General features: G+C 37.8%; 1 protein-coding gene across 5 annotated transcripts in view; it reads right to left on the bottom strand.

The window, feature by feature from the left end:
- Positions 1-18,685, bottom strand: part of GNAI1 (G protein subunit alpha i1) — an 82,698-nt gene that overhangs the window by 26,710 nt on the left and 37,303 nt on the right. For all 5 annotated transcript variants that reach the window (XM_059170952.1, XM_059170951.1, XM_059170953.1 and 2 more), the window contains 2 exons: positions 2,926-2,968; positions 2,672-2,813 (listed from right to left, as the gene is read on the bottom strand). In XM_059170952.1, the coding sequence (XP_059026935.1) occupies positions 2,672-2,813; positions 2,926-2,968 (185 nt within the window). The remainder of the gene's footprint in view (positions 1-2,671; positions 2,814-2,925; positions 2,969-18,685) is intronic.

Raw genomic sequence — 18,685 nt, 5'->3', positions numbered from 1 at the left:
TTCAGGGATAACAGTTCCAAGATCTGGTACTTTAGAAACAGAAATATATTCAGCCTTTCACTATACTGTTTCTTATTTATGGAATGCATTTTCTTTGTTTTTGTCTAGGAAAGTCTTACACGTTTCAATATCCAGCTTCATGTCCCTTCCTCAAGTCTAGGCCATGTTTAGTGCATCTCTGTTACTTCTTAGCACAATTCCAAAAGTCTGCAAGTATTTTAAGGCTTAATCAGATGCAAGGCAACACAAGCAGACATGGGGCGGGTTGCCTGGGTGGCTCAGTTGGTTAAGCAACTGCCTTCGGCTCAGGTCATGATCCCAGAGTCCCAGGATCGAGTCCTGCATCAGGCTCCCAGCTCCACCTCGAGCTTTCTTCCTCTGACCTTCTCCCCTCTCATGCTCTCTCTCACTCTCTCTCTCTCAAATAAATAAATAAAATCTTTAAAGAATTAAAATGAAAACAAAAAAAGACATGGGGCAGACCATCAAAAGCAATGTGAGAGCACGAAGACATCTGTGTGAAGGAGTTAGTAACAATGGCTAAAGCAAACAGAAGGAAGAGTCTGAAGGTAGGAGGCAAACAGTTACTAGGCTACAGCCAGAGAGTCTAAGAAGAGTGACTCAAACTGCCACTAAGTGAAACAAAGAGGAGAAAAGAAGTACCACATGTAGATTTCAAAGCATCAGAAAACCAGTAAAAAATAAATAAATATATTTTTTTGAAGTCTGTGGCAACAGAGCAGTTATTCCCAGTCAATTCTGTCCTTCAGCCCTTGAGAGAAAAACAGGAAATAAAGAGACTCCACAAAATACTGCTTGCACTGGCCCTTCAGTTTCCTCAGAAAATGGGAGGCTACAAAACCGAACTAATAATCACATATAACATCTAAATGTAGAATGCCATCTATGTGTTGGGATGGACGATTTAAATCACCATAACTGAACTGGCGTGAAGTACAATCTATATCCATTTCTTCTTCAAGGTGGTAGTCCACTGTAGGATTAAGAGCTCAAAAAGCATTTGCTGAATGAATCAATGATTAGGGAATCAATCAAAGATAAAAAAAAAGAAACAATTCTATGAACAGTAGATTAGGCAGAAATGTCTGAATATGATCAAATCCTCTTCCAGAAAAGAAGATTATATGGTAATGAATTCTTATTCAAAATAATCTTGAAATCTGCCTGAACATTTTAATTCAGTATACTAAGTTTTTAAATTTTTGTTTAAAAGATAAAGCTTAGGGCGCCTGGGTGGCTCAGTGGGTTAAGCCTCTGCCTTCGGCTCAGGTCATGATCTCAGGGTCCTGGGATCGAGGCCCGAGTCAGGCTCTCTGCTCAGCGGGGAGCCTGCTTCCCTCTCTCTCTCTCTGCCTGCCTCTCTGTCTACTTGTGATCTCTCTCTGTCAAATAAATAAATAAAATCTTTAAAAAAAAAAAAGATAAAGTTTAGTAAATTAATATGGATCAATAACTGACAAAGAAATGTTAAGAGTAACTTATATTAAAAAAAGGGTTATTTTAAATTTCCCCAATATCTTTTCTCATAATGCTTTTATTTTTTTCCTATTAAGAACAAATTGAGTCTCAAAGTTAAAAAAAAAATTTTTTTTTTCTACCAGACACTATGAAGACAAAAAGGAAAAGTTACAGTCTCAATACAGAAACTCCTCCTAGTATTAGCAGGGAGACAGCAAGCATGCACACACATGCACACATACACATACATACTGAATACATAAAATACAAGGGACTATAAAAAAAAAAGTAATAGCAATAAGACACCTACTCTGTACCCCAAAAAAATCAAAATTTAAGCTAGAATTTCAGGTATGGTTTGTGGAAGGGTTAAGTTTTATTAGTTATTAAAAATAAATCAGCGAAGAAAAAAAAACCACACACAAGTAATAAAACTTTAAATAATAGATTAAGCAAACAAATGGGAGGAGTGAAATGAAGAAAAAAGTGTCAGAAGGACTAGACCAGGGAAGCTGCAATCAAATGTAAAATGAGTTACTGGACCAAATGAGGAAGTGCCAGCCTGGTGCCCCATTCCCACTAACCATATGACAATCTTTCTGTCATGTCGGGTTCCAGTGTTTTTACTGATCAAATAAAGGGGTGGAACTAGCTTTTCTCCTAAGGTTCCCATCCCTTTAACTCCAAAATCCTGATCCACATTTTCTAACAGCCAATATTTTCCTATTCAAAAGACAGGCAAGATTTTATACCATTTTCATTATAGGAGATTAGACTGCTTTTTAAGCTGGGCATAAATACAAATAATTAGATCGTTTCAGCATTTCAGATTATGAAAACAAATTCTGAAGAGTCAGCATTAAACTCAGCAGTAACTACCAAGAATCACTATGGAGATACAGGAGTACCCAGTATCACACATTACATAGAAAATACTGCACTGGTTATTGAGTTGTCCAAATCATCTGATGGATAAGAAACAATTCTAGGTATAAAGAGATTACACAATGCTATAGATTCTTGGGTTATCACTTCTAAAGCTTCTGACTCACTTCACTCACTACAAACCTTTTGACTCCTTTTATAAAATGGTCTTGACACAGTAAATAAATCTGTGTTACATAGTTTGGTATTATCATGTAAGTTATTCTGGCCACTCATCAGGCCTGTTATAATGAATTTAACAACTCACTGCCCGAGCTGAGTCACCAAAGTCGATCTTCAACCTCCCCATGGCCCTGATGATGGCAATGATCGACTGGATGGTGTTGCTGTAGACCACTGCTTTGTACTGTTTACATTCCTCCTCCGAATAACCAGCTTCGTGGATAATTCTAATGGAACAAAAGGGAAAAAAAAAAAAAAAGGCAAAACAACACTTACTTCCTTTGATGGAAGGGTACAGTTAAACATAAAAAACAAATTTAATGTTTTCAATCTACTTACTTCATTTGCTTCACAATTGTACTTTTCCCAGATTCACCGGCACCTTAAAAAAAGTAAAATAAAGAATTTCTAACTTCATCACTTGCACATATCCAACCCCCTCAACACAGCACATTAATGAGTGTGTACACGCACACACACATCTTCTCTGTCTTACAGCTAAATTTTATTGTATATCAAAACAAACTTTTTTTTTTTAAAGGATTTATTTATTCGTTTGAGAAAGAAAAGGAAAGGGAGAGAGAGAGGGAGAAAGAGAGAGAGAGAGTGTGTGTGTGTGTGTGTCTGTGTGTCTGTGTGCAGGGAGGGGCAGAAGGACAAAATCCTCAAGAACAATCCCCACTGAGGGGCTCCTGGGTGGCTCAGTGGTTAAGCCGCTGCCTTCGGCTCAGGTCGTGATCTCAGGGTCCTGGGATCGAGCCCCGCATCAGGCTCTCTGCTCAGCGGGGAGCCTGCTTCCTCCTCTCTCTGCCTGCCTCTCTGCCTGCTTGTGATCTCTCTCTGTCAAATAAATAAATAAAATCTTAAAAAAAAAAAAAAAGAACAATCCCCACTGAGTGAAGAGCCTAATACGGGGCTCAATCCCACAACCCATGAGATCATGACCTGAGCCAAAACCAAGAGCCAGACGCCCAACTGACTAAGCCACCCAGGAGTCCCTATATCAAAACAATCTTTAACATATAACATATGGAAAAACTCAAAAAGGGTCCCATCAGTTTATTACTTCACAATACTTCAACTTAACTGAAAAAAAAAAAGCTTTTATTGATGTGTGCATTCTCTAAACCATTAAAAAATTCAATCTTCTATAACTTAAAGTACTATAAATTAGTTTTATTCAAAATTTTGCTCTGTCTTGAAAGATGTTCTGTTTGGTCAGTTATCCTAATTTTAACCTTTGCTTCTTCCTAAGAATGAAGTGGAGGGCAGTGGTGCCAAGAAGCCATATAACGAATAATTGAAAAATATTATGTTGCAACAGCTGTGTCTCGTGCAATATATGTCCAACCAGCATCATTAAACCTCTAACAAACAGCCGACATAACTGGCTAGCATGGGGGATGCAACGGGATGTAGGACAGAAGTGTCTCCCCCACATTCTTCTAGCCTCCCTATCACCCAAGTCATAAACCATTTTCAAAACACTCCTTCCCTTTCTACATATGCAAGGTCTCTTCACAGTCTGGGTCCCTAGAATTATGCCACCATAACATAAAAATATTACCAATCAAATGGCCCTTTGTAAAGGGAGAGCCGTCCTATCCTTCACATTTAACAGTAACTAGTCTTCACGTATCACATTATATCAATTACTTGTCAGGCTCCTTCCGATAGCCAGAAGCAGAGAACATCTGAGCACAGGACACAAAACAAAGAAAATACAACAAGTCCATCACTTGCCTTCGTGTTGTCTTTGGCCAGGGCTACTTATCATAGAGGTATTTATCACGGTTTCAGAGACACAGCCAGGATTTATATTATCTGGGCCCCATATCCAGCAGGACCGAATACCTTACAGTTCCAAGAACACCTACTGTGATCACACCACAAACCTTCAAACATTCTGTTTCCCCTGCCAAAATTTAATTTGCTCTGCTGCTGCTTCTTGCCACCCTGCTTATCCTCCATCAACCATGAATTTACCCCTTCATCAACCACCTTTTCCTGACCCACTCCCCCAAGGATCCCTGCTGCCCCTCACTCTGCACATGTTTCTTGAATTCTGCAATATTTCTTGAATTCTTGAATTCTCAGCAGCTAACTTGTGCTAGACACAAAATCAACCAGAAATGTACATAAATTTATTTAAGCTACTTGTGCCTGTTACAATCAGAGAGCAAACTTCTGGGCTTCGTTCCCTTCATCCCATCCCCTCTAGCTACACACACACAACACACACACACACACAATCCCAAATCATCAGAGGTATATGAGAACAAGTCATTGTTAAATGGCCTATTTGAAAATCTGGGGCGGGTAAAGCTGCTTAAATTTTACTTGTGACTTGATATTCAAGAAATTTTCCCAAGATACCAGCACATTAAGTAGAAAAGCAGGAGCTGAATAAACAATGAGGGCATTCTTCATTTACAGACAGCCTTTGAATGTTTCAGGGCACCTGCCAATAAAAACAATTCCAAGATAAACAACCCATTATTTATTAATCAACAACAGTGTACTTGGCTCTGTGAAAAGCACCACTGTAGCCATTGTGGCTCACACATTTCTCTCATGCAAGAGAGATCCACCCAACTAACATGTCCTAGGTAGTCTGCCGCAGGAGCTATCTTGACGAAGGCCCTCTTGGTTTCTACGGAAATGTACACTAAGTCAGCAGCAACCATGCTGTGATGATGAGACCTTCTAGATCCCTGTAACCACACACAGAAGTGGGGATTCCATTGGTATAGTGAGCTCTGATGAAAAGCCACCCAAGGATCGTTCTTTCAGTGAAACAGGTCAACAACTGAAAGGCCCAGAAAGGCTCACATGATATAAGCCAGTTAGGTCTGAGAGCCAAATGGGGTAAAATCAGAAATAGTGAAAAAAAGAAAAAAAAAAAAAAACCCAACTACCAGTTTAACTATGTATACACAGATAAGAATTTTAATAAGAAAAGAAAATTTCCTGACATTATCTTTAAGTTCTAATACACTTCACATCTCTTAAAATAATTGATAGCAGGGACACTTAGCTTTCTTTGCAATGACCATCTTAAGTCAATGGCCTGTGATGCAAAATATCCTCAAATCTCTTTAACATTAAAGATTGAGAATGGGAGTATTATTAATTGGATTTTTACCTAATTTATTTGCTAGTCACAAGGTGCTCTTTGAGGAACAGATATCCTAGAGGCAGAAATGCTGAAGAGTTTCAAAGCTTAGCAATTTCATGTAATTAGTTTTCAATTCTCACTTCCATGCAGAGACTCCTAATAGGAAAATCAGAAATGCTACATGATCAGGGTTCCAATATACTAAATACTGGTATTCTTTCCACACAGCCTACAGGAAAGAGTTAAAGGTCATTCTCAAAAATCTCAGTATAATCATGTTTGAGACACTGACAGGAAGCAATATTATTTGAAAAAAAAGAAGAGGAGGAGGAAGAAATAATCTCAGACCTAGTAGACAGGCAGGGGAAAGGAAAAAAGTGAATTTTACTAGTAATACTCAATTAGACAGTAGTGTTTTCCCCTTAAATCCAGAAGTGGCATTAAAAAGGGTTGGAAGCACCCTTCTCTCAAGGAGAAACAAGGAATATAGAACATGTATGAAAAGAGCAAAGTGTGTGGCCACTGTGGTCACAACATCAGGCTGGTCAAGGTGACTAAATCATCTACAGAGTAACTGTGAACAAGCTGGTCACTGTCAAATGAGAAAGACTTCAGAGTACTAGGAAGGGAGATTTTACTCCCAAAGGGCAAGAATGTGTACAATATAGTCATGGTAGACTAGTAAGCTAATGCGCTATAAAGTTAAAGGTGGGATCACCAAAAAGGCCCCTTGGCCTCTCTCTTTTTAAAAATTTATTTATTTCAGAGAGAGACAGAGAGAGGGCAAGCATAAGCAGGAGGGGCAGAGAGTGAGGGAGAATCTCCAGCAGACTCTTTGCTCAGTGTGCAGCCCAACACAGGGCTTGATTTCATGACCATGAGATCATGACCTCAGCTGAAACCAAGAGTGGGATGCCCAACTGACTGCACCATCCAGGCACAACCCCCTCCCACTGCTCCTTCAGATCTCTCTCTAAGGAGGAAGTGGCTAATAGAAAACTACTTCTCTGAGGGCAAAGAGTAAGCTCAGCAGGAGTATGAAGCAGAGTTCTGATGGTAATGCACAGACAGATGGTGGAAAGTCAGAGAGCATCACCATGGTAACACCAAGAAGCAACTCCTGGCGGTTGAGGGTCAACAAAGAGATTCGGGAAAGGGAAACACATCAAGTAAGGACAAGTAGGGGGAAGGAACCAAAACACAAACAGTATCCAAGTAAAGGAAACTTGGTTAGATAGATTTTAATTCTAGACTAGAATTACATAATTTGCCATTTAAAAAATAATAATCAAATAGTGTCTGCCCCTGATTTTGTTGAGGAGCAGTATAGGAAATCTAAACTTTTAACTGCAAACAGTTTAAAAACAAAGTACCTCTGACCTCAGAAAACAAATTACCACCCCCCCAAGAAGGTTCTTCATCCAATTCTCCTGGCTTCAGGATTTCAGCTGCCCAATATCAGAGGCTATTCAGCTATTAAGATGGCAATTTCATTATCTTATTCTGAATTCCTGGGCTACCAACTCTACTTTTAAGGAATCCTAAATGTTATATGGAATTTAACAACTTCAAATTTTTACAGTGAATAAAGCTACAGCATAATTTAATTCAAACTGGAATAAAACCAAATTACATGTGAAGTCACTTTTGTTTATCACACTGCAGCCACACAATCAACAAGATTAAGGTCCTTATAAGGTCCTTATATAAGGTCCTTATATTTACGACAGAAGCAATAAAGACAGAAGCAAGTATAAATTAAAAATATGAGGCTTAATTAAACCTGTTGAAAGTAAGGGGAAAGATAACCCTCCCCTCCCTGTCCTTAGAACATTTACTTGAGAAAAATTATAATTGTAAATACTTTCCCTCTCTTTCAAATGTGTGTGTGCACATATTTTAGAAAACAAATAGGCTTTTTTTTTTTTTGGGGGGGGGTCAGCTTTATAACCCAAAACATCCTTCTTAAGAGATTGGGAGCCACTTCTTTGAAATGTGAACATCAAAGAAGACAGCACCCCTATCTCCCAGCTTCTGTGGAAGGGTAGGGGTCTAACTTGGATGGGTGCCTTGCTCTAAGATGCAAAACTACCTCATGTCATAAAGATAAGAGACATGTTTCTCCTTCAGACAAGGCCAATTAGCTAACCCCAATGATCTACCCAATGAACTGTGTGCATAAGGTGTCAAGCCTCTTAAGGACTAGTTAGGTCTAACTTGAAAATATGTATATAGTACGTTGTATCGTTTAGCTGTATAAGGGGAGGAGATTCCTGTCTTTGCAAGATCTTAGTGCACTGCCTGTAATATACACCACACTCTGGTTCAATGCTTATTCAAAAACAAGTGTTTTTTTTGTTGTTGTTTTGTTTCTGTTCTTGTTTTTTTCCCCTCTGATATGTTTACAAGGAGGATTTCTAGGTTGGGAGAAGATTTTGTTTCTAATTTTATTCCTCAACAGGGGTCATAGCCTAAAAATCCTTTTTACTTACCTACAAAAAGCTCTGAATTTATTTAAGTAAATATATACATATTTATGGGGCATATCTGGCATTCTAGGATATAACGATAACTGGATAATGACTATAAACACCAAAATTTAGACTCCCCAAATGGCCAACCTTCTCATTGTTAACTCTCAATAAAACTAATTCCTAAGGCTTTCGTGCTTGTAAGAGGTTCCATAGAATGGCTCAACCAGAGGACCCTGGCTGGGATCATGACCCGAGCCAAAGGTAGTTACATAACCAACCGAGCCACCCAGGAACCCCAAGAAGGGTCACATTTTTTTCTTGATTAGTGATCAGAGTAACTGTAGTCAGTTAATTGTTGACTACCTATAAAAAACATAAACTAACTGTATCTTCCTCCTCCCCTCAAATGTGAGGTAAGCAATATTGTCTTACATTTCTGCACACAGTTTATTAAAAGGAACCTGGCTTCTCTATTCTAATATATACTTCTGCATTTAATATGGTGCAATTACTTACTACTTTGGTTGAAGTATATAAAGAAAATCTGTTTTCACATAATTGTGTAGTTAGAAAAGGAAAGAGCAATTTCATAGCATGTATAGATGACTGTGGATAGTCTTCTTCGATTCTATATCAAAATTTGAAAAGGGTAGCTTAAAGACTGGTTAATAATGCATTTCTATGAACTGTTCATAGTTCTGAGAGTTTAAAGTTCACACATCTCCCTTGTACTTGGATAGGTATTTTACCCATGTCTGATTTGGAAATTAGTTCGCTGAGCTCTGCAGAACTCAACATTGATGTATTTTCAATACAAAATGGTAATGACATAGTAAGAAGAATATATATTACCTATAGTATATGTATTTATTTAATTACTTTTTTTTAAAGATTTTTATTTTTATTGAGAGAGAATGAGTGAGAGAGAGCACGAGAGAGGAGGAGGTCAGAGGGAGAAGCAGACTCCCTAAGGAGCTGGGAGCCTCATGTGGGACTCGATCCCGGAAATCCGGGATCATGACCTGAGCTGAAGGCAGTCACTCAACCAACTGAGCCACCCACGCACCCTTAATTACCTTTTTAATATTACCTGTAATTTCATCAGAAAAGAGTCTAGATCTTGGGAAGAGATCAGGCTCTCAGTGCCAGGGACACATTTTTTTAATTTCAAAAAAATTTTTTGCTCAAAATCTCTAATTTTATTATTGGCAACTAACACTGTTAGCTGTTTTCTTTGAAGTGACAAACTAACTCTGCCAAATCCCAAAGTTAGGACTAACCATAATTCCTTTCAAGTCTAAGTGGTATTCCAAGAAAAGAGCAACTAGTTCAAATCACAACTCAAGCAACCACACAACTGTTTTTCCTCAAGATAATCAACATGCTTTGGAACATGGCAAAGTCCTTTGGGCACACTTCCTGTTTGGTTACACCATGTATTACACGGACATTACCTAATGGTCATGATTTCATAAAAATACTGATTTTTACAACTTTAGCATTTTTTATCACAAGTGCATAGTAGTGAAGACTACAAAGACTGCTGGTACAATTTAGGTCCACTGACTTGACTTGGTAGTCTAACTGATTAGTATTTTGGCACTATCATAACAAAGGACAACACAATTACAAAAGCAAGCAACATCTTAGTATTATTATGAAAATGGTCTCAGAGACCCCAGGGTCCTAGAATCGCTGATTTAATGTCTCCCACAGGTACTGAACTATAAGCTATGAAGAAAGAAAGCCCTGTTTTGCTTTTAAGAGTTTATTTATTTGAGACAGTGAGCCTGAGCAGTGAGGGGACAGCAGAGAGAGGGGAAGATGTGGAGGGAGCGGCAGAGGAGGGGCAGAGGGAGAGGGAGAAGCTGACTCCCGCTGAGCAGGGAGCCTTCCCAACCCAGGCTCCCCAGACAAAGTCAGATGCTTAACCAACTGAGCCATCCAGGCACCCCCAGTGATTTTTTTTTTTTTTTAACCACAATATCCCCAAAGCTTTCTCCTATACTTAGCACATGGCAGGAATACAATAAACACATTTTCTGGCAGGCAGGAAGGAAATACACCATGAAGAAAGTATGACAAAATGTAGCAATATATCCATGAACTACGGAAAGGGAGAATTCTGGACTGGAAAGAAAAAAGAAAGTGTGGTGGGAGCTTGTGATTGCCCATTAAAACAGGTTCTCTTCTATTGTAACAGGAGTACTAGCTGAGAACATGACAGCTAAAGACCGTATTTTCCATCCTTACTTGCTGCTAGGTATAACATCACCACATTTCCCATCAGAGCATATGACGTGTATAAAAGGAAAATGCAGCCTTGGCATCTCTCTCCTGATTCTTTGTATGAGCCAGAAATTAGATATGTCTGTGGTCTTGTTCTAACTATATGGATTAAGACAATGCTGGGGCAACAAGAAAGAAGAAACTTGGGTCCCTGAATGCCTATATAAGGAGAGCACCTCAACACTACTTAACCTCAGATTTGTTACCTGGAAGGAATAAACATCCATCTTCATTAGGCCATGGTCAGATTAGGTTTCTTTGGTACAGAGCTTGACTTTATACTGACATAAATTTTTTAAAATTTGTTTAGGTTTAAATATATAAGCAAACATATAAGTATATATATATAAACCAAACAAAGAAGTCCCCAAACCTACAAACATTTTTTTTTTAAATCACCATAATGAAGTGGAAAGGCAAAGTACAGAATAGGGAAAAATATCAGTGATAAAAGAGTATCAAAACATAGATTTAATGCATAATGAATTAAAATTAATTGACAAATAAAACAATTTATAGAGGAAAACCAAACATACCTTTTTAAGCTATATGTAAATATATATTCACGCAAAAAAAGTATTTATTAGTGCCACGGTCTAACCAACTGAGCTAACTGGCCAGCTAGTGCGAAAAGAACATTTAAAGAGGTATAGCATTAAATACTTGTATCTTAGGCAATTTTATACTTCAAATATTTCTGTAATTTCCGAATTTTTATGTTGTCTATAACACTGACTTAAAATTGTGCAATTTATTTAGAAAAACTTGGTCATATCTCTCTCATGATCAAATCTGAATAAAATTATCTTTTTGAATCTCATTTGCTTCAAACCCACATTCCCTTATCATCACTCATGCATATAAATCTCACAATCTAATCACAGCAAATTACTTTTATTAACAAAACTTTCATGACCATCCTTATCTTCCCCTACTTTATCCTAACTAGAGCCCCTTACCAACATGGAGACTAAAAATGACCACATCATGTTTAGGGAGGGAAGTATCTGAGGCTGAGCCTTTCCGACCAAGGTACTTCCAATTTTCAGGAGTGTGGGAACTAAGATGACAGACACTGGGTTTACCAGATGGCCCATATGGCAGGCGGGATAACCACAACCCTAGAGAGACTTAGGTGACAGATTATCAGGCCACACTTAGAGGCAGCTCAAGCAGGAGGGCTCTCCGCAAGCCATGATTAATAGCACGAGACACTTCAAGTGTGCTGCCAGGACCACCTAGGTAAGAGCCACTGTGTTCAAGACCAGAAGAGGCAGAGCATAGCACATCTAAGACTCTGGACCTGCTACAATGAGTTGGAGTAAGTCACTCTGCCCCTTCTTCCCTCTCACACACTGACCCCCCCCAATACCAATTAGGGATAACAGCCAGGAGTGTAGGATGGCAAATGATAAAACATTTTCTTCTGGAAACTACATAAATGGGCTGTTTACTCAACCATCAAAAAGAAAGAAATTTTGCCATTTGCAACATAGATGGACCTAGAGGATGTTATGCTAAGTGAAATAAGTCAGAGAGCGAAATGCTAATATGATTTCACTTATATGAGAAATCAGAAAAACAAAAATAAAAACCAACCAAACAAAAAAACAAACAGACTCATGAATACAGAAAACAAACTGGTGGTTGCGGGGTGGGGGGAAGGGGAGGCATGGATGAAATAGGAAAAGGGCATTAAGAGATACAAACTTCCAGTTATAAAATGAGTAAGTCATGGAAATGAACAATACAGCATAAGGAATATATTCAACAATACTGTAACAACACTGTATGATGACCACACTTATTGTGGTGACGGCCCAGCAATGTACAGAATTGACAAATCTAGGTTGTACATCTGAAACTAATGTAACATTGTATGCTAATAATAATTCAATTAAAAAATAAATGGGCTATTTAAATAATCTGATTGGACTAAGGCTTAAGCAATGTTGAACATTTTGTAATTTTCTCTACTAATCAGTAGGTAGGAGTTCAGCAGGAGGTGAGTTGATTTTGGGCTAAATTAAAACAAAAATGGTGTACATTAACTCCTGTAACCCTCACTATTAATACGTAAGTAAGGTTTCTAATCATATTTAGAAGGAGACATGGATATTATACTTTCTCCTGTATCCACCCCAAATTTTACCTACCATCCACAGCCTGCTCTGAAGAATTATCAAAGGGACTTGGATGACCATGTGTTACACACCTGATGTGAACTAAGGTCATTCTCTCACCACTTTAAACACTTCCCTCAAGTAATCGGATGCATATACTACCATTCTATTTTTCTATTTTCACCAACTCAGATTAAATCATTTCTGTGTGACACCATGCTTTTGGTGGAATGGAATAGAATAGAAAAACCTAGAAATAAACCCAAAGTTATATGGTCAATTAACCTTTGACAATGGACAAATGACCACACAATAGGAAAAAGACATTCCCTTCATCAAATGGTGTTGAGAAACTAAACAGGTAAATGCCAAAGAAGGAAACTAGACAACTTCTTTCACCAAACACAAAAATAAACTCGATATGGGTTGAAGACGTAAGTGTGAGATCTGAAAACATAAAAATCCTTGAAGAGAGCACAAGCACTATTCTCTGACCATAGACCGTAGCAACATTTTTCTAGATAGGTCTCCCAAGGCAAGGGAAATAAAAGCAAATAACCTACTGGGACTACATCAAAATAAAAGTTTCTGCACAGTGAAGAAAACCATCAACGCAACTAAAAAGCAACCTACTGAATGGGAGACGATATCTGCAAATGATATATCCAATAGAGGGCTAGCATCCAAAATACACAAAGAATTTATACAACTCAATATCCAAAAAACATGTAATCCAATTAAAAAAGGGCAGAAGACGTGGACAGACATTTCTCCCAAGGAGACCTACAGATGGCCAACAGACACATGAAAAGATGCTCAACATCACTCACCATCAGGGAAATGCAAATCAACACCACAATGAGATATCATCTCTTACCTGTCAGAATGGATAAAATAAAAAAAACACAAGAAACAACAAATGTTGGTGAGGATGTGGAGAACAAAGAAGCTTTGTGCATTACTGATGGGAATGTAAACCAGTGCAGCCACTGTGGAAGAGTGTGCAGGTCCCCCCACAAAATTTTTAAAAATAAAACTACCCTATGATCCATTAATCACACTACTAGGTATTTACACTCCCCCCCCCCAAAAAAAACTAATTCAAAAGGATACAAGCACCTCTATGCTTCTTGCAGCGTTATTTACAATAGTCAAACTATGGACACAGCCTAAGCATACATCAACAGATGAATGGAGAAGAGCTGGTATGTTGGAATGGAATGGAATATTTTATTCAGCTATAGAAAAGAATAAAATCTTGCTATTTGCAACATCATGGATAGACCTAGAGAGTATAATGCTAAGCAAAATAAGTCAGAGAAAGACAAATAATTTAACTTCACTTATCTCTGGAACTGAAATGAAACAGCCACATACACATACACACACACACACATACCCTCCAAGAAATAAATTTTAAACCACAGAGAACAAACTGAAGGTTGCCATAGGGAGGTGGGTGCTTGGGGTTTAAAGTATTCCAAAATATTTTGGTTCAGGCAAAGGAAGTGATCTAAATAAGAAAAAGAATGGCACCTCTCCTTCACATAGCAGTCCAAACATAGGCAGTTCAGAGGTCACAGTCAGCGTGATAATGTTAGGAGCCCAAGTGCCTTTTCGCCTTACTACTCTGCCATCTTCACAACTTCACAGGCTTCCAACTCAGTGTGGTTGTCTGTCTGTGATCCCACCTGTACACAAACTTTGCAGACAGTGGGAGGGAGAACAAGCAAGGGAAGTGGAGGAAACACTCTTTCCTTTCAAGTGTGTTAACTCAAAAAATGTAACCATCATTTCCACTCACATCCCCAGGAGCAGAATCTAGCCTCCTGGCCTCACTTGGCTCCTTGCTGTGTGGCCATATTCTAGAAAATAAATACTGAGGGACAATGGATACTGGGGATAACCAGAAGTCTGGGCTGTACGCTTTAAGTCTATTCTTTTCTTCCCTTTATGATCCGTTTATCTTTTAAGAAATTTTTAAAAATTAAATATTATGCCAATCAACATATACAAAATAAAACATTTCAGGGTTTTTTTGTTGTTGTTGTTTTGGTTTTCTTCTAAATTCGATATTTCAGAAAGACCCAATAAAGCAAGCTCTAATCAAGGCTACTGAATCAAGTAAGCCATGAGTTACTGTTAAATGGAAGGGAAAATATTTTTAAATCTAGTAGAATTCTTCATTCAGATTCCTTTGCAGGTATCTTTAAATTCTGACTTATAAGAAATAGAAACCGGAAATAAGGGGTCTATTTCGTATATGTAAAAAGACAATTCTGAACTGTAATACTCAAAAAAAGGGCCATAATCCTTCAGTTTTTCACTACTAAGTATGATGTTGACTGTGCATTTTTCATTCAATCCTACATCAAAAGATTGCTAAATAAAAGTACACTACATATTTTTAAAAGAAAATATTCAAGGTATGTTTGCATTTTTTTAGAATTTTCCCTTAGGTAGTTTTTAGGGTTTTTTTTTTAAAAAGATTTTATTTGCCAGAGAGCACATGAGAGAGAGTACGCGTGAAAGAGAGTATGCCGACGTGGGGTAGAGGGAGAGGAGGGAGAAGAAGATTTCCCTAGAAGGAGGGAGGCGCGGTGCTGGATCCCGGGGTCAGATGCTTAACTGACTGAGCCACCCAGGCATCCCAAGACAGTCAGTTTTTGACAAATACGAATCCCATCAGTACAGAGGAAACTTCCTCCTACGTATCAACATATTCAAAACTTAATTACCCAATCTCCCAATTTTTATACTCCTTCCAAAACTGCTTTTCTCAAATATTTAAATTTGTATCAACTCTTCAATGCAAATTTCTTGGCACAGCATCCCAAAGATCCTTGGATTTTAACCCAAGGCCTTGTAGTGTCCCCTCTTTCCCATGCCTGCAACCATTTTCCAGCTGTGTCAATGTTCAAAAGAGTCTATCTTATCCATACAACCAGAATTCTAGCAACTTGGTGTCAACAAGTATGTCAAGGGTTCTGATTCTAGGAAGGTGTGAAGGAAATGAATAATCATGGTGCTTTTTCTTTCATATGTGAAGTACCCCCTATATGGCAGGCTCAGTGCTGGACATAGACGACAGAGTGAGTGGAAATAAGAGTTGTGGTCCCTGGTCTTACGAGCGGAGAGAAACAGGCTGCAGGAGACACTACAGACTGTGTGGTAAGGAACAGCTACTCAGAGGAAGTGATTAATACATGCAGTTGACTTAAAATATCAACACCTGCTACAAATGTAGCTTAACAAATTAATGTATCCAGTAATTCCCTGGAAGAACTAAATTAATAAAAAGAAAATGAGAGTAAAAAGTTACAGAAAAGTTAATACAAATAAAACATGTACAAGCACGTATAATTCCAAAATATAAGAACTATACCCTATACTTTTCCACTACTCCACTAATATCTGAAATACTTTTTAAACTACTGTTCTAGAAAGGATATTGATAAATGGGAGTATATCCAGAGAGGCATACAGGTCTATGAACTGCTTCATTCAGAAAAAGGCTGAAGAAGTTAACAGAAGAAAAACATCAAGGAAAACAGGCTGTCTGATAAATAGCTGAAGAGCCCTCATGTAGAAAGAGAAGTTACTGTGTGACACTCAAGAAGGCTGAATTAAGATCAATAACTGAAATTACATAGAAGCAAATTTGCTCAGTAAAAGTAATGATCTATTAATAATCTGATGCCAGATCTATTAAACAACATCATCTGTCAATGGGATTGTTATTCTGACCAGTTTTCTACTGTAGAAGGTATATATATATATATATAAAATATGTAACATATATATAGTTTTGTTAGATGTCACTTTACATCACATACAAATTAAAAAGAAATGGGGCAACTCCACATTTCCCATAGTTAACAATACTGTATTGTCCACTTAATTATTTTGTTAAGAGAATTGATCTCATGTTAGGTATTCCTATCACAATAAAAAGACAACAGGAGGAGGGAGAGAGGAAATGGGCCACAACAGAACTCTGGATTACACGGCTGGAAATGATTAAAATTATTTGTACCATCCTGACTCATGCAGTTGTGTTAACATGTAGATTTCATATAAACAACAATAATAAATTGTTTTTAATTCTGGCTTTCTCGCTGTACCCAGTTTCTGTACAGGGTCAAAGTTCCACAGAGATCAATAAAAGACAAGGAAGGCCTCACTGCTTTTTCTCATCAGCCGTCTCCACCGAATAAGGGTGAGTCTAACAATGATAAATGACCAAGCAGCTTTAACTAAATCCCTGCACTCCTTCATGCACACGGACACACAGAGATCTCAAGTTTATAAAAAAGAAAATAGGCAAAAGTCCCTGAATAAATATCAAAAAAATTAATGTTTTACAAGGAAATAGGGAATTAGTTTTTATTTAAAAATGAGGATAAATAAAGCACCAAATCACCAGCTAGAACATGATAAAATAGCTTCACAAGTACTGGCACACTAATCAGAAGGTTTAAAAAAAGTAAAAAGGCTTCACACCACGAGCTACTCAGAAATTTAATCTGATGAAGTATAAGAGAAAGAATACTTGAACCTAACTTGAGAATACTTTAGGTTCTATATGAACAAGTTGCTCTAGGACTATAGAACCATAATCAGTAAACTTCTTAAATGTCTAGATTTTCTTTTTTCAAGCTGTTTTTACTAAAGCCATATTACACTTGGTGTATGAGGCACTCATATCAAAGACATATCTGATAAAGGATTAGTAGCCAAAATCTATAAAGAACTTATCAAACTCAGCACCCCAAAAAATAATCCTTTGAAGAAATGGGCAGAAGACATGAACAGGCATTTCTCCAAAGAAGACATGCAGATGGCCAAAAGACACATGAAAAGTTGCTGAACATCACACTCATCAGTAAAATACAAATCAAAACCACAGTGAGATACCACCTCACACCTGTCAAAATAACTAAAAATAACTCAGGAAACAATAGACATTGATGGATAGGGGGAAAGGGGAACCCCCTTACACTGTTGGTGGGAATGCAAACTGGTGGACTCTGGAAAACAGTATGGAGGTTCCTCAGAAAGTTAAAAATAGAATCACCTGATGACCCAGCAATTGCACCACTAGGTAATTATCCAAAATGTATAAAAATACTGATGTGAAGGGGCACATGCACCCCAATGTTTACAGCAGCATTATCAACAACAGCCAAAGAATGGAAAGAACCCAAATGCCCACTGGCTAATGAATGGATATAGAATATGTGGTGTGCGTGTATAAATACATACACAGTGGACTAGTAGTCAGTCATCAAACAGAATGGAATCTTGCCATTTGCAATGGTGTAGATGGAACTAGAGTATATTATGCTAAGCAAAATAAGTCAGAGAAAGACAAATACCATGTGATTTCACTTATGTGGAATTTAAGAAACAAAACAGATGAATAAAGAGGATGAGAAGGAAAAAAAAAATAAGATAAACACAGAGGGGGAAATCTTAAGAGACTCTTGACTACAGAGAACAAACTGAAGGTTGCTGGAGGGGAGGTGGGCAGGAAGATGGGTTACACTGGTGACAGACATTAAAGAGGGAACTTGTTGTACTGAGCACTGGGTGTTCTCTGTAAGTGATGAATCACTAAATTCTATTCCTGAAACTAATACTACACTATATGTTAGCTAATTTCAATTTAAATAAAATCTTGGAAGAAAAAAAAAGATGCAATGTGTATCTCTGAATTAATGAGATATGATGTGTTCCCTTGTTTCATCCTCGCCAATGGATCTAAATACCAGGTTAGGGATTTCTTATACTTTAAGTTTGAAGAGTTAATAAACATGAAAAAATACTCAGCATCAATAGTTATCTGGGAAATGCATATCCAAACCACAATAAGATGCCACTTCTCACCCATCAAAATAGCTAAATCAGAGAGAGTAACAAGTATTGGGGAGGATGTAGAGAAACTGGAACCCTCATACACTAGTGGCGGGGATGTACAGTGGGGCAGCCACTTTGGAAAATACTCAGACAGTCTTCAAAATGTTAGAGAGTTATCATTTGATCCAACATTTCCACTCCTAAATACATACCCAAGAGAAATGAAACATAAGCCC

This window comes from Mustela lutreola, chromosome 4, assembly GCF_030435805.1.
Source record: "Mustela lutreola isolate mMusLut2 chromosome 4, mMusLut2.pri, whole genome shotgun sequence".
Classification (NCBI taxonomy): Eukaryota; Metazoa; Chordata; class Mammalia; order Carnivora; family Mustelidae; genus Mustela; species Mustela lutreola.
This window is presented reverse-complemented; position numbering and strand designations above follow the sequence as displayed.